Source organism: Prionailurus bengalensis, chromosome D2 (assembly GCF_016509475.1).
Source record: "Prionailurus bengalensis isolate Pbe53 chromosome D2, Fcat_Pben_1.1_paternal_pri, whole genome shotgun sequence".
In the NCBI taxonomy this organism is placed as follows: Eukaryota; Metazoa; Chordata; class Mammalia; order Carnivora; family Felidae; genus Prionailurus; species Prionailurus bengalensis.
Window position 1 is genome coordinate 38969655 of NC_057351.1, and position 19861 is coordinate 38989515.

Genomic DNA, 19861 nt, shown 5'->3' on the forward strand with positions numbered 1-19861 from the left:
AGGGACTCCTGTACCCGAGCGACCAGTCTAAACGCCACCGTGCCCTCCCCCAGGACTCTCTGAGCAAGCCCAGGACAGAGGCGGGACAGTGGGGCACAGACATCACCCAGATGAGGAAACCGAGGCCCAGAGCAGGGAAGACCCAAGCCCAGTCTCCTGATTTCCAACACACCCAGTGCTCCTCACCAGGCCTCTTGTCACTCCCATGCTTCGGGGTTAGGGTGGATGAGACCCCAGCTCCGTGAGGTTAGCAGCCAGTGCCCTTCATCCCAAGGCCTGGTACTGTCCGTTGAGTGGCCAAATGATCAGAACTTCACTATATGATTTTAGGGAGCCTCAGTTGCCGCACCTGTAAAGCGGGCCATCACTGCACCTCGTCTGTGGGGCCGTGGGAGGAATCAGATGTCTGGATGTTTGTACACTAAGCAGCGTGAGGCACGTACGAGAATACGTCTGTGACATAGGGAGCTTCCCGCTCCCTCTCACTCTCCTGTCCTGGTTCTCAAAAGCCAGGAAAGATTTGTTCCCCTGGAAATTTTACGGAGGCTATTAGGCACACCTCTTGAAGCAGATAGTTTCGTGGCTGGCAGGCGAAGCCTCAGCCCAGAGCCCCTCCTGCAGAACAGTCCCCTGCATGGATCTGGGGGGACTCAAGGGAAGCCAGCTGGGACCCACACGCTGGGGACAGGGAGCAGGAACTGCAGGCTGGTGTGAGGCCAGGGAGCCTCGGTGCCAGTGACCGTGACCAGGGATGGCCCTGGAGGGAAGCTGAGGGTGAGCACTGCCTCCTGGGCAGATCACGAACCTCTCAAAAGTAGTGCACTGGCTTTACCCAATACCTGGCCCGAAGCTGACACTCGCAGCCGTCTGGGAAATGGAAGAGTCACGGGGGTCTAGGAGATGAACACGGGGACTGCGGATGGGCAGGGTTCTGATCCAAGGGTCATAAAACCCACCTTTGCACTTTCAAGCCTAGAGCCACACAGAGAAAGCCTGCAAAAAAGGACAGGAGCCTTGGCCTTGTCTCAAGGGGTTTTGAGATGACTGGCTTTCCTGGCCAGGGGAGAGGAACAAGAGTTCGGCTTTGTGTCAGATATGGGCTTGAACTACCTACAAGCTGTGTGACTTTGGGCAAGCCACCGACCCTCTGATCCTCAGTCTCCCTGTCTGCAGAAGGGGACATTGATAACACTTTTCTCATGGGGCTGTTGTTACATCTCAGTGAGTAGAAAGAGCATAAGCAGATAAAAACTATTACTGTTGCTTGTTATGATTATTAATGGGAAGGGGATACCCACCAGGTAAAGAAAGGGTCACTGAAGCCACGATTCCAAGCTTGAAGGCCTGTGAAGGCCCCATCACCTGCTCTCCTAGGCATCTCATAAATACCAACAGCACCCCATGGGCGAGTCAGGGCCAAGGACCTGCTGGCCAAGCTCCCTGGCTGAAAGAAGGGCTCCCTGACCTTGAGCTGAACTCTGGGTCCCTATACGTCCACCTGCCATCACAGCCTCACAGGGGCCACACACTCTCCACTTGGCTCCCACAGTCTTGAGAGAGGTAATACTGAGGTCTCCCCTCGTCCAGATCAAACTCATCCTGGTTTCTAGCTCTCCTCCCCAACTCTTCATGCTGGCCGGGGACCCTCCTTGAACCAGCCTTCCAGGTGGGGCCAGAGATGCCACAATAGGCAGGCCTGGGGCCACTCTTGCCCGCCCATGGTTTACACCTTGCAAATCACTGCCACACAAATCATACCATCCAACCTGACAGCCTTGCTGGGAGGGGCACATTACTCTCCCCATATGTTACAGATGAGGAAACTGAGGCCCCAAGACATTAAGGGTCTTGCCCTGGGGCCTGCAGCTTCACCTATCTGCCCAGGGCTGTTGGACAACAACTTTCTCCTCCAGAGCCTCAACGTACCCTTCTGTAACCTGGGTGGGAGGTCAATAACATATACCGTATGCGTGATAGAGAAGTCGGTGTCTTAAAGCACTGTATAACCATCAAGTCAAGCTCTGCGAGACTTAGCAATTGCTGTGTGACCTCCAGAAGTTCCTTAACCTCTCTGTGCCTCAACGCCCTCTTCTATAAATTGGGGCTAATAAGGGCACCTACTTGTAAGGTGGTTGTGAAGAGTAAATGAGTTAATACATGCCAAGTTAGCTGGCATATGAAAACCAAAGTGCTGGCCAGTATTAATATCACATATCATTGTTGCTATTATTAGTATTATGTAGGACTGGGGGCAGGCCGGGAGCGAGGGATCCAGCTGAGTCCCCGTGGAAACGCCCTTGCGACACCCTCAGCATCCCTCCTCCTTGGCCGTGACCCTATCAGTGTCCCTTTCCCTTCCCTCCACGGGTCGGGGCTCCGCTGAGTGGAGGAGCGCAGGGTGGGGGCGGGGGGGGGGGGGGGAGCCGCCAGGATGACTCCCCTCTGTGGAAGGAAAACCTTCAGCTGCTGGGATGGATCACCCCAGGGCCGCCCCCACCCCCCAGCAGGGAGGCAGAGCCCTTCAGTGTTTTCTTCTCCATGGGGGCAGGGGAGCCGCAGCCGGAGCCTGACGGGAAACAGATGTGGCAGGAGAGGGAGGAGAGGGAACCGGAGGGTTCTCAGGGGATGGATGCCCCACAGGTCAGAGCTCAGGGGGCAGAAGAAATAAAGCAGCTCCTCTCCACCATGGGGGCCTGGGGTGGGGGGGGGGGGCGGCGAGGGCCCCAAGTCTTCCTCTGAGCTCTTCAAAGGCCCCTGATTGCTGGGGAGTCGGGTGGGGACATGCCCCTCCCCACCCAGCCTGCAACCCCTCAGAGACAGAGGAGCCAGGTGAAAAGTTCGTAGAGGCCAGGAGAGGAGATTGGGGATGCTAGGTGCTGGGACACTGGGTCCTAGGCCCCCTTAACATTGCCTGGCTGAGGGGCTTGCTCAAGCCCTGTGGTCTCTCTGGGCCTCAGTTTCCCTACTGCACACAGCAGGGTTCAACCAATAGGGCTGATGGACGGAGAGGGGAAGAGCAAAGCCACATGTTTCCGGATGATCCTTCTGGGTCGGGTACCAGTGCGGAGACTGAGCCTGAGTATGGGGGTGCCCGTGGGGGGCTGCGCTGAGACTGAGTGTGGCAGGATGCTCCAGAGCACAGCTGGCCTGGGGATGGCGGCTCCTTCCTCGTGGAAGGAGCGAGGAGCCCTGCCCTGCCGGATGCTAGAGCAATATAGGGGCAGGGGCCGAGGAGGCTGGAGCCACTGCAGGGAGGCTGGCACCCTGGCCTCAGGCCTGTGGGCGAGGCCGTGCCTCTCTGCTCAGGTTGCAGAGGGTATGGGCATCATAAGGACCAAGTGAGCCTCCCAGACGCCCAGCACCGACCCAAGTCCTGCCCTGACCCGCGCAGATGAGCCCCCTTGGGGGCTCCCCAGCCCAGCCCGCCACCGTGACGTGGCCTCCATGCTCCCCTTTCCCTCTGGCCCCAAACTTGATCCCTCTTCATGAAACCCAGCTTCTCTACGGACCTTGAGTCAATCACACCCCTTGCCTCCGTTTCCCCCTCTGTAGAAAGGAAAGACAGCAGTGCTGACCTTGTGGGGTAGCTGAGAGGATGACGGGTATTAAGTACTGTTATAATTTTCCCATGCTTGCCCTCTCCCATCACGGGGACCCACCTGCAGCCTCCTCGCTCCCTCCCGCCCCCAGGAGCACGCTGAACCCTTCGCTCTGGCACACCCAGTGCCTGTGCAGCTGAGCTGAGACACGTACCGACTCCCGCCTGGCCTCAGGCCTGGGCCCCCCAGCACTTCAACAGACCGTCTCCAAGCACAGAGGCAAGTTCAACCCCATTTCCCACCCGGGGACCTTGGGAAGAAGATGGGGCTTCTCAGGGCCCTGCTTCTCCTCCCTGTGAAATATGGATGAACAGAACACCCCATCTGAGGACAGAGTATACACGAGGGGTGTGTAGGGACTCAGCAGATGATGCCCAGAGGATGATTCGGGCCAGAGTTTCCCTAAATGCCAGTTGCTAACCCTGTCCGATTGAATCCCGTCGCTGCAGTTGGAGAAGGGAAGGCCTAGAAGCCCTGAACTTGGTCGTCCTTCAGCACCTGCACAGATCTGGCCCCGGAGGAGCCCTCAGCCAAGTGGGTCCATGAGAGAAGGAATGAACCCCTCTGAACAGCACTGGCCATGCCCCAAGTGCCCCTGGGAGCACGGAGTTCAACCCACAAGGTAGTGTGATCATTGTCACACATGGTGGGAAAGGTGTCTTGGACTGGCGTCTCCGACCTCAGGAATTGCCGGGAAATCAGGAACCAGGACACCTTGTCTCCTTTGAACTGCCTACTCCTGGCCCCATTCCCTGGATGTGCTCCCCAAACACTAGGCCCACCCACCGGGTCACCAGGCCTGTCTTGGCACTGCTGGGCCTGGGTGCCCCCCTCTTTGCCGTTAGGATGTGGGCTAGTCTCTGCCCCTAAGGAGACCCCCGTCTGCTGGACCTTGATGGCCAGCTTTGAGTCTCCTTGCCCACCTGTCATAGTGTGGTTGATGGGAACCACAGAAACCCTTGGGGGAGGGGGTGGGGAGGTCTGCAAACAGAGGCAATGGAGGCCAGCATGAGGGTCATAAAATCACAAGATGTTTCAATCAGGAGAATCCTCTCAGATGGCTCCCATGTGCACGAACAAGATAAAGCCCAAACTCCACACCATGGCCTCTGAGCCAGTCCCAGGCGGCCCGCCCCCCCCCCCCACCTCTGCTTCACCCCTCAGCTCCACCAGTGCTCTGTGCCTGACCCTGGCCTCCCCACTTCGCACATGCTGTTCCCTCCAGCTCGGCCACCCCCACGCAGCCCCCTGCAAGCCTCCACCACAGCTCAGCCAACATCAGTGCCTCACGGGAGCCTTCCCCAAGAGCCTCAAAGCCCACCCCCCTTCCTGGCCCGCCTCCTCCACCCCTCTGCTCCTGCCATCCTTCTTGGTGACTCGGCCCACACGGGGAGGACTGGCCCTAGCCCTGGCTCCTTAGTGCCCCCGCGCCATCGTCAACGTGACCTTCTCTCCCCCTGCCCCTTTGGCCACGCCCTGGACTTGGTCTTCAGACCAAGAGCTGCTCTCTGTGCAGCTCCACCCGGCCTGGGCCCCGCCTCATCCTCCCTTCCCATTAGGGCCCTTCTGGCCTCCCTTCCCGGCCATCCGGCTGACATCCCAGGACCACGCACGATCACACTTCTCCAAATATGCCAGCTCTTCAGCCTTCCTCCCTCTGAATCACTGTCCTGGGAAACCTCTGCCCCCGGCCACTGACTCTGGCCCACGCCTGCCCCGTGACCCTGCTGGAGCAAGTCACAGAACCAGGCTGGTGGCGCCAGTTACAACCTCACACCTCCCCGGGCCTGGGACGCAGCTAGATTTCTCTAGGAGGCCCATGTCCTCCGTCCTTCCCCGAGGCCACCACATCCCTCCTCGCTCTCATTTCTCCTGAAAACCTCCTGTCCCATTTCAGAGAGAAGACGGAAGCCTTGGAAGTGAAGCTCCTCTTCTTTGTGCCATCAAACGCACCAGCCTTCCTGACCACTCCCACGTCCCCCCCCTCCCGTGCCATGGTAAGGCATCACCCCCTTGCTCCCGTATCATCAGCCCTTTGCTTCCTTCTGGATCCTTCTCACTTGCCTGTAACATGCTCCAGGACTTCCCGTCTCCATAACACCCACCCCAATGCCACCTGCCCTCCTGTGGCTACTGCCCCATATCGCTGCTTCTCTCTACAATCAACCCCCCTTGAGAGAGTAGACAATGAAGCCTGGCCCAACAAACCCCTCCAACCCCCGTCATGGCTCCACAGCCACGGCCCCAGACAACACGTCCACTAAGAATCGACGTCTCCACTCTGTCCTTATGCCTGACCTGCAGGGCACCGGCTTAGTGGTTCTCAGACCTTAGGTGCAGTTCGATGAGATATGCATGTAAACGTGGCGCCCCGTGAAATTTGAGGACCGCCTCCGTGTTGCCAAATCTCCAGGGCACTTGGCCATGGCCATTATACCAGACATCTCTGCACCAACCACACCTGCCCACTTGAACGGTACACTCCCCCGCCGACCTCCAGGACTCCATGCTCCCCGGTTCTGCTCCGTGATGGATCCTTCTCCTCCAGCTGAGCCCCCAGTGCTGGGATTCTCCAACACATGGCCTGGGGAATTCTGTCTCTACTTTGTCTACATTCTGCAGGAAATCTCATCCACTCCCTACATACCTCTAAGTCCATGATACCCGAGTATGTAGAAGCCACTGTGACTTCTCATATGAGCTTCAAAGTAACAAATCCGACTGCCTTCTTGACGTCCGGACTTAGATTTTTCAGGAACATCTCACATGTAACATGTGTATCAGAGGACTTTTGCTTTTATCTGGGATACCTAGGTCTCACCCTGCCCTGCCCCCAGCCCAGGATGCCCACCTCAGTAAGCGCACTCCATCCACTCAAGGGTGATAGTTCTCCCGGATTCCTGCCTCTCCCTCACCTCCCACATCCAATCCGGTGACATTTTGTGTTGGACTCAGGTCCAAGGCCACCTGCTAGGTTCAGACCTTTCCCAGCGTGCACGGGACGGCATGGCTTTCCCACTGGACTCCTCACTGTTGATCAGCCAGCCCCACCAAGACTAATCTCTGCACACACCCAGAATAATCATCTCAAAGTAAAGCTGAAAGTGTTGTTCCTCGTGGGTTTCGAGAGAGCACCCACCCCACCCCACCCTATTCCTCTTGCCCTGCTCTCCTGATTCTTCACTTAGGTTTGGGCCTTGAGCACCCAAGTCCTTAAGGCCACGGGGCATTTGCACCTGCTGTACTGTCTTCTTTGGATGGCCTGTAACAGGTCTGGCTTCCTCCCATCCTTCAGGCCCCGGAGTAAACGGGCCTCCTCTTTGCAGCCTGCAGTGGGTACATCCTCCCTGGGATGACACCTCTGTCCCCCAGGCCCCAGCGTGCCCACGTGTACCTTGGCCACCAGCCCCACGCTCAGTGCCTGGTACACTGGGGCCATCCCGTATACATGAGTCAACTGAGTGAGCAAATGAACGAGATACGTGTTCTCTGGAGTGAGTGCCCTGCTGCCCCCCACATCCCCGCTCATCTCACAACAGCACCCCGAGCTCATTAGTACCGAAGAATTCACCGGGGGTCTGCGGTCTCAGGGTCTTGGTGACATTGCCCCTTTACCCTCCTTCCCTGGGGAGATGGTGCTCCCTCACCCCCATTTCGGATGAGAACAACAAAGGGCCAACCAACGTGGAGAGACCTGGTCTCCTCCTTGTCACATGAAGGAGCAAACCGAGGCCCAAGAGGGACAAAGTCACCCTCCCCCACACCCGAGGCCCTTCAGAGGGCCCCTCCCGCCGTGGCTCCCGCGCTCCCGGTGCCCGCAGCTCACCTGCTTGTGCGGGTACACGTTGATGTGGCACTTGATGCACTCCTGCCCCATGTTGGCCCAGGAGTTCCCGCTCATCCATTTTCTCTTGCACTTGGGGCACTTATACTCGCCGAAACAGCGCTTCTTGCCCTGGTACGGGGTCAGACCCTCGCCTTTGGGGCGTGCCTAGAGGACAGGAAGCAAACGTAGGGCGTTGGGGTCCACCGGCCCAAACTGACGCCCCTACAGGGGTCGCCCGGTCTTCCCCTTCCGCCTTCACACTCCATGTGCAGACACCTTTCGTCCCCATCCAGGGAACACCGGGCGACCCCCAGAGCACACCCGGGATCCCAAGGCTGGGAGACCCACACAAGGGAGACAGAGAACAGAGGAGGCGATGGAGGGTACACATCCCTTCTAGATTTCGGGGACCAAACTGTGTGATGGTGGCCAGGAATTCCTTCTCTGACTCCGATGTCGTAAAAAGGCAGCCAGTGGTCGCATGCACCCGCACACAGGTGCTCTTTGGCCACACGGTGGTGTGGTTCAAAGGGTTATGGGGGGGGGGGGCGCCCGGGTGGCTCAGTCCGTTGGGCGTCCTACTTCGGTTCGGGTCACGATCTCGCGGTTCGTGGGTTCAGGCCCCACATCAGGCTCCGCGCCGACAGTGCGAAGCCTGCTTGGGATTGTCTCTCTCTTCCTCTCTCTCTGCCCCTCCTCTGCTTGCGCTCTCTTTCTCTCTCCAAATAATGAATAAACTTAAATGGTTATCGGAGAGGCAACGCAGGCACAACGTGTGCAACCCGGAAGGTGTATCTCCCCTCCCCCTGGCCCCGGCCACAGCTCCCCTCGTGGAGGCCTTCTTCATTTCCTTTACACCACCCCGGGATGGCTTCTGCATTTACAAACATACACACCATATAGACACACACTCACGTCCCCATCCCTCACTCGAGGGACACCTTACACCTTCCGTTCTGCATCTTCCCTTTCTTAGTAAGCTATCTCGGGCATATTATTATTGTGAGATATGCAATAACACACCTCTTCCCTGCATCAGTACCAACGGCCCTGCCGTGTTCTGTTTAACAGCTGTCTAGCGCGGCGTCTATGCGAGCTCTGCGGCGCTCGCCAAGCACCACGACAGAGCACCTGGGTTCTCCCACTCTTCCGCTATCGCAGTGCAACAATGCGTAATTGTGTGTGCATGTGTGTGTGCGTGCATATCACATTTTGCACGCGTGAGGGGACGTGTGGGGGATAAATCCCCAGAGATTAAACCGCGGCGTCAAGGGGGATGCGCACTTTCAATTCTGAAGGATAATGACGCGTTGCCCCCGGCCCCCGCCCCCACCACCCTGCAGGGGTACCAACTTAATGTCCCATTCCCTCGCCAGAATCGCTGTCACTGTTGCCAGTCTAAGAGGTAGAAAGTCTTCTCAGAGTGGCTTTGACTTGTCTTTTATTGCAAGAGAGAACTCCCCGTGCATTTAAGAACCACTGTGCTTCCTTGGTTAATGTGTCACGTGGGTTGATGTGTGTCCTTTGTGATCTTTTTTTTTTTTTTTTTTTTCTGCTGGGGTTTGTTATGTTTCTTGTTGACTTGTAACTGCACTGTACCTATTAAAGAGACGAATTCTCTCCCGCGTGGTGTTTTTGGTTTTGGTTGAAGCAGCTTTAACAAGATATGATTCACAGACCCCACATTTCACCTGTACGAGGTGCACAATTCAGTGGGTTTTAGTACACTCACCGAGTTTTATATTAACCCTCACTGCAATCTAATTTTAGAACATTTGGTTGTCCCCCCCTCCCAAAAAAAGAAACCCTATATCCATTATACCCTTCTCACCCTACCCAGCCCTGGGCAACCACCAATCTCCTTTCTGTCTCTAGAGATTTCCCTGTTCTAGATGGTTCATATACAAGGAATCACACAATAATCATCCTCTTGTGTCTGGCTTCTTTCATTCAGTGTAATGCTTTTAAGGATCATCCATGTAGGAGCACGTCTCAGACCTTTATTCCGACTTGTTGCCAGATACTATCCCATGGTGTGGACATGCTGTATTTTATTACTTATTCATCAGATGATAGACATTTGGGTTGTTTCTAATTTGGGGCTATTATGAATTATGCTGCGATGAACATTCACGTACAAGCTGCAAGGTGTTTTATAAACTTGGATTAGTCACCTCAGTATTTGAAAATGGGACATTTCAGGGGCGTCTGGGTGGCTCAGTTGATTAAGTGGCTGACTTCGGCTCAGGTCATGATCTCGCGGTCTGTGAGTTCAAGCCCGGCGTCGGGCTCTGTGCTGACAGCTCAGAGCCTGGAGCCTGCTTCCGATTCTGTGTCTCCCTCTCTCTCTGCCCCTCCCCTGCTTGTGTTCTCTCTCTCTCTCTCTCTCAAAAATAAGAAACATTTAAAAAAATTAAAAAAGAAAAAGAAAACGGGAGATTCCACCTAGAAATTAGGACCACATTGGTCCAGAAATCTCTCAGGTGACTATTCACTGAGGCTGAGGAGTGGCCCCATCACAATGACTGCACATCTTCCGTGTTGCCTCTGTTCCAACCAGCTGCTCCTTGCATTTACGTCATGTACTTGGCACTTGTAGGCTTTGGGTCTGACACAGGCTTAAACACACGTTCTCCACTGTGGATATTCAAAGTGTGGGTCCTAGACTGGCATCCGCAGCATTACCTGAGAGCTTGTTATAAATGCATGGTCTCAGGCTCCACTTTAGATCGACTGAATGGGAATCTGCATTCTAACAAGAGCCCCAGGGGATCCATGTGCCGTTAAGTTTAAGAAGCTCTGGGCTACAGGGTGATCCATCTCTACAGTCATGTTTGGGCAATTGCCCATTCACAAAGTAGCACATAAAGGTTAAGAGCACAGACTCTGGACTGAAATCCCAGCTCTGTGATCTTACGCAAATTACTCACAAAGATAATGACACGAACCACCATCTGACTATTCTGAAGATCAAACGAGATAATACATGTAGAACACTTAGAACAGTGCCTGATACCTAAAACAGCAGTATTCGTTATTATTGTTATTTACGAACATAGAATAATAGCAGCACGTAAAGCAATAATTTCTTCCTTCAGGAACCGTGTCTCTTATTCCCAAGAGCCAATACCACCACTTGGTGACAGCCTACTAGAATTTCAGGCAAATCACTAAAAAGGGACATATTACTGAGTGTGTAAATCTAAATTTAGAAAGTGACAACAATACTGCCCTGATCTTTTGGGCCTGCTGCCTAATGTCTTTAGATCTTTATTGGCCTTCCTGGCGGCCATTATATCCTGGGGAGGACGTTCAGTCTGAGCTCCAAGGCAGGGCTGGCTCTCAGCACTGGCAGGTCTGTGAGGGAGGCTGGTTATGCCGAGGGGAGCACTCAGCATGCAGTCGGCATCCAGGCTCCAGTTAAATTGCGGTAGAGGGGTCAACTTATGCTTTGAGCTCTGTTGGTCTGAGGTCCGTGGGTGTGCAGTGATCCTTCTGACCCCTTCTGGTGCCACCCTTCCTACCTGGTGCCTGGTACCCGCAGCTTCGAAGCAACTCTAGCTTCTATGGCCTCCCTTCCCAGTAATCCTGAGATAAATGCTAGATGCACTCTTTCCCTGGTGTCTCCATTCATAAAGGCACCTACATTTAAAAGGTGCCTTTTAGGATGGGTAGGCACGGGGTGCCTCACCCATGGTAGCCTGTGAGACTCCTTGATTGAAGGGGGAAAGGTGGGGGCCATCACCAGTCAGGCCCACTCTGGGATCTGGCCCTACAGGCTTCTTGATTCAGAAACTGACAGGCCCTGCAGCTGGGGCAAAGGGCAGGGGGCAGGGTATCAGAGGGAGGGGGCAAGGCATCCTGGGGTCACTCAGCAGAGTGAAAGGTGAGGAATGGGGCAGAGCCAACAAAGAGTCTCTGCTTCAGAAGGAAACCCACACGAAAAAGATGACACAGAATGTGCACCAAAGACAGAAGCAGGCAGATGAGAGGAAGGAGCGAGGGGAGGGTCGGAAAGCACCACCACACTGTGTAATTAGAAAACCAGCCGTTCTGGAGCCATCCATCAGGGAGCGTGAACTGCTGGGCAGGGCCCAGGGACAGGGGCTACCGCCTCCTGCAGGACCAGATGTCCTCAGCACCCCATTCCCACCCTGCCATCAGGCCAGGCACTGGCACCCCGCTGCGTGGGACATGGCTCACACCATGGATGCCACGGCCAGGTGCCGGCGATCACATTCTGCCTCTGCTGGGACTATCTGGGGGACCCCGAGTGAGTTACTCAACCTTTCCGTGCCTTGGTCTCCTCATCTGGAAACCAGGATCATGGTGAGGGCCCGCCTCCCCAGGCTGCTGTTAGGATGGGAGGCATTCATGCATATGAAGGTGTTAGCTGACAGCTGGACATTACAAGTGCTCACTGACCATTAGCAATTTCAGGATGATTTTTCTCCTGGGGCTGGTGCAGGGAGGGGTAGCAGCTGCCTTCGGGGCAATGCAGAGGCTGGGGCTGAGACCCGGGGGGTGTAAATCACAGGAGGAAAGCTCCCAAAGATGGGAGGGCACCTGGGTAAAGGGTGGGCCCACTATCCCCAAAGATGGAGGAGGTGGCAGGCAAAACAGGGACTGCATTAGGTATTTTCACCTTCTGGAATTTTCAGGGAAGAACCAAGAAAGACAGGGGAAGGCCGCGGAAGCTCTGTGGTGCTGCTGGCGGAGAACAAAGGGAAGAGCAAAGAGGGGAGACGCTTACAAGGGGCCACCTGTGTGCGGGGCTTTGCGCTCAGGGCTCCACAGCCTATCAGGCTCCCGCTCGACTCTTCCCATAACCCTGTGGGGCAAGGAATATCATCAACCCATTTAACAGATGGCAAAACTAAGGCACAGGGAAGGGGCAGGACTCGCCAAACAGCTTCCAGTGTCTGAGAAGCAGGACTAGGCCCAGCGGGCTTTTCCATGAGGCTACATTTGGCTTCCCTTTTCTGTCTGTCACCCCCCAAATGTGTCTCTACCACAAAGCTGAGGGCTGTACTCAGAAGAAACATCCTCAGCCCCTCTGCTCAGCCCAGCCTGGCGGCTCTGCCCTCCTGCGGGTCACAGGGGGAGAAATGGCCTGCAGGGCAGGGGTAAAGAGGCAGTGGAAGCCGGGGAAGACAGGCCAGAGGGCAGCTCTCAGCTCAGCAGCAAGGAGCCGCTTCCTGGAAGGACTTACTCCAACACTGTTTATGCTTACAGAGCAGGGCAGGGCCAAAGGGAGGAGGAATTTTTGATGGAACAAAGACTTCTCTACCCCCCACACTTTCCCCCTGCCTCCTCCCAGAAAGGCCAGCCTCTTCTCATAAACTTCAACATGAAACAGACGCTGACTGCTGACGGCTCTGCAGGGGCCGCCACCCGCCCGGGCTGGGAAGGATGCCAGGCCTGACCTGCTCTCCTGACCCGGGCCCCTGCCACGTACGGCTCTGGGGAATCGCATCAGCCCCGGGCACAGCTCACTGGTGCTCGACACCACCCTGGTAGCACAGACAGGCCCTCTGGGGGCCAGAGAGGCAAGATGACTGGCTCAAGGACACACAGCAAGCCAGGGACTGAGCCGGGAGGAGGGGTTGGATCCTCCGGCCTCCAGACCGTGGCTGGAATCCTTGCGGAGGGCAGCCTGGGAAGTGGGCGGTGGGGGCTGCTGTGGGGGTAGAAAGGAGAACCTGGGCCAAGCAGCAGCTGAGAGCAAAGCTGGGCAGGTTGTGGGCAAGCCTCCTCCTTGGGAAGAGACACAGATGATGCTGACACTATCTGGGCACGGTTCCCTGTTTTTTTTTCCAACAGCTCAGGAGATTTCTTATGGTTGATGGTAAGATGGTGAGCTGCCTGTCACTGGTGGTATGCAAGCAGAGGTTGTGTAAACCACTCTCAGGGAGGCTGCCAAGGGGACTTCTGTCTCGGTCAGACAGTTGGACCAGGTTACTGTGAGGGCATTTGTAAGTCTTGTTGCTGGAGAGGGCCAACTAGCAGGGGTGGAGACAGGGCACTCCCAGACACCACCGGGAGTGGGGCCAAACAGGTATATTTCCTGCTAGATCCCTACAGCACAGTTTGGTGAACAGCCTTCCCGCGGCTTTTAGAAATGACCGTTCCCCCAGCAAATCTATTTCCGGGCAGCCGTCCTAAGGAAACCATCAGAGATACGGACCAACAGGGTGTTCAAGAATGTTCAGCATTGTTTATGACGTGAACAGCTACAATCAGCTAAACATTCAACACCAATGCCCTGGTGCCCTCAGTGATGTTACACCCATCGGATGAATGACAGCAAAGCCGTTGAGATGCTCATGAGGAATTTTTTTGAAGGGTTTGGGGAAATGCCAATAAAGAAAACAGGACAAGGTGACAGGACATGGGCTGCTCCCAGAGTAAACCCATAAAAAGGAAAAGGGTGCAGAAAAGGGCCGGCAGGAAGACAGAAGCCTTCAGAGGTTGTCTCCGGGAGACAGGATCCTCTATACTAATTAAGGAATTGTCTTTAATGAGTAGGTGTGACTTTGGCGGTTCATCCTGCCGCTCCCTGGCCTGCGAGCCCCTCCTGCCCACGAGGGGGCGCCCTATGCTTTCCCAAGGTGGTGGCAACCCATCAGAGATGGCAACTCTACCCAAACTTGTCCCCCACTTTGCCCCTGCAGGTGTGGCCAGCTGGACCCTGGCCGGCCTGCTGCTGGTTCTGTTGGCCCGCACTCATGTCCATAGGGTGGCCCTGCCCCCAGCCACCCAGCAGACTTCCCACCTCCTAGATTCCATCCACTCCCTCAATTTTGAGGACAGCTGGGAAGTATCCGCACCTGTCACATGACATAGAACTTGGCTGGTCAGTCTGCCAGTCCCTGCCCCTGTTTCCTGGAGTCCCACCCAGAGTGAGTAAGCCTTGAGGGTGAAGCTTGCTGTCCTCTTGCCCCTTTTAGATGGAGTCCCTTTTGCAGAGAGAGGACACTGTCGCCTTTGGTAGCTTGTGGCAGAGAGTCCCAGGGACCCTGGGCCCAGGAGGGGGCAGCAGGGTGGGCCTGCTGAGGCTATGTCCCCTGCATGTCAGGACTCCATGCCGGGTTCTGTTCCCAAGGATGCACAGGCTCTGCTCCCTGGATATAGGGCTCTGGCTGTGGTCCCAGGTGCAGGCCTCACCCTAGCCCTGGCCGCACCACCTCTGTCTGCCTGGGAGAGCAGCCTATGCCCAGCCAAGCTCTGGGACAGAGTAACAGCCACACTCTGGTCAGGGCCTTTGTATTCCTACAACCCCTACCTTATGAGCTAAGTATGATCAGTCCCAGATTCAGACAAGAACACTGAGGCACGAAGAGGTCAAAGTAACTTGCCCAAGGCCATACTGCCAGCAAGTGGTGGAGTCTGGATCTGAACCCAAGCCATCTGACTCAAGCCCACTCTCTCAATTGCCCTGCAACATGCCAGGATTACACACAGATAAGGAACCCGCCCAGCCAGGATGGGAAGAAACAGGAAACGGCTGCTACTGTCATGGGTCCTGGCATGCTGGGTGGCCCTGGGGGTGTCCCTTCCCCTCTCTGGGCCTCAGATTCTCCATCTCCAGAGTGAGGGTGGCACTGACCGCTAGGCAGGGTCCTCTCCGAGGTCATAAGTCAACGTGTGCCTGGCAGGCCCCCTCACACTCCCCTCTCTGCTGTGGAGCTCTAGGCCGGCCCACGGTGCATCTAGCTGAGAGGCGAGGGCCGGAGCCAGGAGGAGCAGGGGGAGGAAATAAGGAACAGATGGGCTCCTAACCGGCTCCCTGTCCCACCCTGTCTGCATGCTCTCTTGCAGCCGGGTGCCTGGGTACTCCTGGCCCAGAGTTGGGAGAGGAAGAGCCCTGGGTCTGAGAAGTGTGAGATGCCCTTCCCCACAGAGGCTGAAGGGGCAGGGGTGACTGGTGCATAGTCCCAGGACCCCTTGTGCAGTTTTGCTGGCCCTTCCTAGATAGTTCAAGAGGGTTCTGGGGGCTCTTTCTGGATGCTAGGGCCCCCCCCCCCGGAGGGGGGCACTGCCCCTCTCCTGGATCCCCCTCTGTTGAGCCCCCCAGCCTTTCTCAGGCCTACCCTTTTGCCCTCCCTACTGTCTGTCTCGAGACTGGGACAATGGGGAATGAACAGGGGCTGTGGCCAGACACCCGGGTTTGGGCCCTGGTCCTCCCATGCTCATCTCCAGTCTCTTCGCCTGCAAATGAGGGGGCGGTTCTGGAGAAGCTGAGACACTGACATTTAGTGAGCACTTAGTATGTGCCAGCTGCTTCCCAACGGCAGCCTCTCCATTTGATGGAATTGCAAAGCGAGGCCCAGAGAGGTCAAGCAACCTGTGCAGCACCCCACAGCCATGGAGTCGAGATTTGAACCCAATCTGCTAGCTCCAAAGCAACGCTTTCCTCCTTCTGCACAGCCGCTCCATGAAATGGCTGTGAGAAAGTTAGAGAAAAGCCTGTTCCCAGAACGACCCCACCTCTGACCCCCAGCCCCTGGCCATCAGCTCAATTACTCAGTCATTCAACTAACATTTCCTGAGCACCTACTCTGCGCCAGGCTCGGTGGAACATTCCAGGAAGACAGATGAGCAAAGTTCTCACAGTGGGGCCTGCCAACAGGGCCAGCCCTGCGACCCTTTCTCCGACTGCGGCCCACACTGGTTATGGACACCGGCAGCCACACGCTCTGGCCCAAGTGGGACTCAACACCTGCAGAAACAGTCGTGGACCCATGTCCTCAGGCAGAGACCACATTTCACCCTCCAGGTGACAGGCACGGAGCCAGTGCTCGGCACTGGAGATTATCTCTAATCGATGCAACAGCCCTCCAAAATCATCACTTGTAACCCTAATGACAGATAAGGAAACTGAGGCTTGGGAGAGGGGCAGCGACTTGTCTGAAGTCACATAATGAGTAAGCAATGGGGCCAGGTTCTGAGCTCAAGTCTGTCCAGTGTTGACACCCACGCGTTTCCTTCTCCTGTGCTCTGGGACACTGCTTTAGGGACCCTCCAAAGCCCCCCACACTCACATGTCCACACACACACGGCCCACAGAGGCAAGCAGGACTGGTCCAGGCAGCTGCAGGCTCTGCGGAGGCCCCAGAGGAAGCAGGGATCAGAGGGACAGGTGGGCTGGGCCACACGGCCTGTGGGCTGCCGGGAGGGAGGGGGGACGAGGCAAGAGGCCACCCTGGGTTTCCTCTGGAGCCTCAAGGGCCCCCTTGTCCGAGCACAGGCATCCTCGTCACCTCCCCCGGGGCCCCCTCCCCTTTTCTGGGTTCCTGCCGCAGCACAGCATGCGCCCAGAAAGCCCAGCCTCTTGTCACCCCTCCCACCCCGTTCCCAGCCCAAAGCCACCGCAAAAATGCCATCCTGACTCCACAACACTAGGGTTTGTCCAAGTGCCGGGGAACAATGGAAGCTTTCACAGTGCCAGGAAAAGGTCTCAGGAAAACCCTGGGGAGGGGGCATGGAGTGGGGGTGTGGAGAGGAGGGAAGGGCCGAGAGAGAGAGAGAGAGAGCGAGCGAGAGAGAGAGAGAGAGAGGAGAAAACAAGGGGGGGGGCAGAGAGAGGCAGGGAAGAGAGGTGGAGTGACATCAGGAAGAGGGACAGGGAGGGTGGGGAAGGGTGAGAGTGAGCAGGACGGAGCAGAGTCTGGGAGAGGAGGGCCACAGAGTGACAGGACGAGGTGAGAGAGGAGGCGGGAAACGACACCCGGAGACCAAGCCCCTCCAGGCCCCGCACCCCACCCCCATGTCTCCAGCCCGGTGCCTGTGCCCTGAGGAGCCCTGCCTGGCAAGGAGGCGGCAGAAACCCCTCTCTCCAAACCCCACCCCGAGGCCAGGCAACGTGAAGTGCTTTTGGGCTAAACTTTTTGGAAAGCCAAGACTTTTTAATCACATGAACAACCACTCCCTGAGTTATCTGTTTCCTGCTTCTGGCTTTCCTCCACCAGCAAACCACATGGATCAGAGCTTAGGGGCGGGGAGGGGAAGAGGGGCCGGTCCAAAGGGGTGAAAAACATCCGAATCATAGCGATTGCAAAAGATCTGGATTTTCCTCCCCTCCCGCGGCTGCAGAGAGAACCACTGCCCATCCCGCGGCCACTGTAGGAGATGATTGTAAGACCCGCAACCGCCCTGCGGTTTGCCCATAGCTGGATGCTACTGAGTCGGACAACCATTTGCTCCAGGTCCCTGCACGTCCCTGTTTGGGTGGCCCATTTGCTCTGCAAGCCCTTTCTTCTGACTGCCGCCTCTCCCGCTCCAGCCACAACCGGGGTTCAGCCAGGCAGTCTCCCTGTGGTTTAATGACCACAGCAGGCTGGGACACCCCCACTCCCTGCCCATCAACCTGCAGGACTGAGGCAAAACACCAAAGGCTCCTTCCCCATCAGGCCCAGATGACCTTCTTCTTCTTCTTCTTTTTTTTAAAGGTTTATTTTTTTATTTTGGAGAGTGAGAGCGAGAATGATCGTGAGTGGGGCAGAGGCAGAGAGAAAGAGGGAGACAGAGGATCCGAATCAAGCTCTGTGCTGACAGCAGCCAGCCCGATACAAGGCTCGAACTCATGAAACAGGAGATCATGACCTAAGCGGAAGTCGGGAGGCTTAACCGACTGAGCCACCCAGGTGCCCCCCCCCCCACCCAGATGACCTTCTAACCTCGGTTACTTGGAGGCAGCTATGCCCACCTACAAAACTTACACTCAACGACAACAAAATCATTTTTTTGCAAATGCTGTGTCCTTCTTGCTCCCCACCCCCCAGGCCCATGCGTTTGCTCTTACTGTTTCCTATGCCCCAAATGTTCTCTACCTCGTGAATGCCCAGGTATCCTTCAAGGCCAAGCTCAAAGGCTCCTGCCTCCCCACTCCTAGACAGAGTTAACTGCCCTCCTTGAGGTGCTTACTTCATCTTCTGTGTCCCAGGCTCCTGCACTGACAACCCTCCCCCAGAGAAGGCCCCAGCTCCCCAAACTCCCAGGGGGACTCTGCGGTCTGCACCACTGGCTTGGCTGTGGGTCATGTCCCGCCCTGACCCTGCCTCCAGCATGCCACAGATTTCATCCTGAATTTAACCATTTCTGCCTTCTTCTTTCCCATCAGTCTAGAAGGGTGCCATGGGGGGCGCCTGCGTGGCTCAGTCGGTTAAGTGTCTGACTTCGGCTCAGGTCATGATCTCGAAGTTCATGGGTTTGAGACCCGCGTCAGGCTCTGTGCTGACAGCTTGGAGCCTGGAGCCTGTTTTGGATTCTGTGTGTCCCTCTCTCTGCCCCTCCCCCGCCTTCAAAACATGGTTTAAAAAATTTTTAGAAGTGTGCCACGGTCAAGCGGAGCACTCCGTATCTCCTGCTTCCCTCTGAGCACCCTGGGTGGGTCTTAGAGCACATGGACCGCTGAGGGGACACTGGTATGAGCAGTGCCCGTGATGGGTGAAGCATGCAGGCCGGGGCTGAGGTCACACACCAGAGGTGGCAATGCTGGGGCTGGGCCTGGTGTGGATCCTCCTCTCCCAGAATGCCCCTCCTGGGCTGCACTGACCACTCTGGAGGGCTGCCTCAGGCCGGCAGCGCCATTCCCATAGGCTGGCTGGTCCCCAGCTCTACATCTGAGGCCGTCCCTGGCAAGGCCAGGCCACATGTGACCAGCCCAGCCCTACCTTGCTGGAGGAAGGCTCTGTACTAATCCTAGGGGAGCTTCTGGGGACAGGAAGGCGGTAGGATACGAAGTGGCAATCTTAACCTGGGATGAGGCTTCGGTGTAAGGGCCACGGCCCTGGGAGGAGGGGACAGGGGAACTCAGCTCAAAAGAGCGATGGGGAAACGTGTGGAGGGTGGCTGAGAGCCAGAAAAGAAACCTGATCTACCCTGGCCAGTAAAACGCTAAAGTCAGCAGTTTGGGGTCACTCTGGCAGGGGCCAGGGCTGGGGATCCCTCGGTTGCCTGGAGGGGCTGTCCTCACATCAGCCCCTCCTCTCTCTGGGCCTCGATCTCCTCATCTGACCACAGAGGGGTAGAAAGAGAAGCAAGATGTCCACCTCTGAGAGCTCAGAGCAGGTGAGTGCTGGGGCTTGAGTTGCTCAGGAGACCACAACAGCCATAGACAGGAAAGGACTGTGCCAGCGCTGGCCATGCACCTGACTTGCAGGTAAGCTTTGTTGTGACCCCGTTTCCAGATGAGGAAACAGAGGCCCAGAGGGGTTTAGTCACCTGTCCAAGGTCACCAAGCAAGTAAGAGGCAGGCCTTGAACCCCGGTCTTGCTGGCTGTTGTCCAGTTCCCTCATTGCCAAGCGAGGTCCAGAAGACCATGGTTTCAAGGTCACCTGTGGCAGCTGTGATTGGACAGAGCAAAAGTTAAGAGGCTCCTGGGGGCCAGCCCAGGTATCTACCAGCTTTTACTGGGGTTCCACTGCGTCAGAT

General features: G+C 56.4%; 1 protein-coding gene across 1 annotated transcript in view; it reads right to left on the reverse strand.

Annotated features, from left to right (window-relative positions):
• Nucleotides 1–19861, reverse strand: part of ZCCHC24 (zinc finger CCHC-type containing 24) — a 64273-nt gene that overhangs the window by 4481 nt on the left and 39931 nt on the right. The window contains exon 3 of the mRNA XM_043596706.1: nt 7426–7590. Within this exon, the coding sequence (XP_043452641.1) occupies nt 7426–7590 (165 nt within the window). The remainder of the gene's footprint in view (nt 1–7425; nt 7591–19861) is intronic.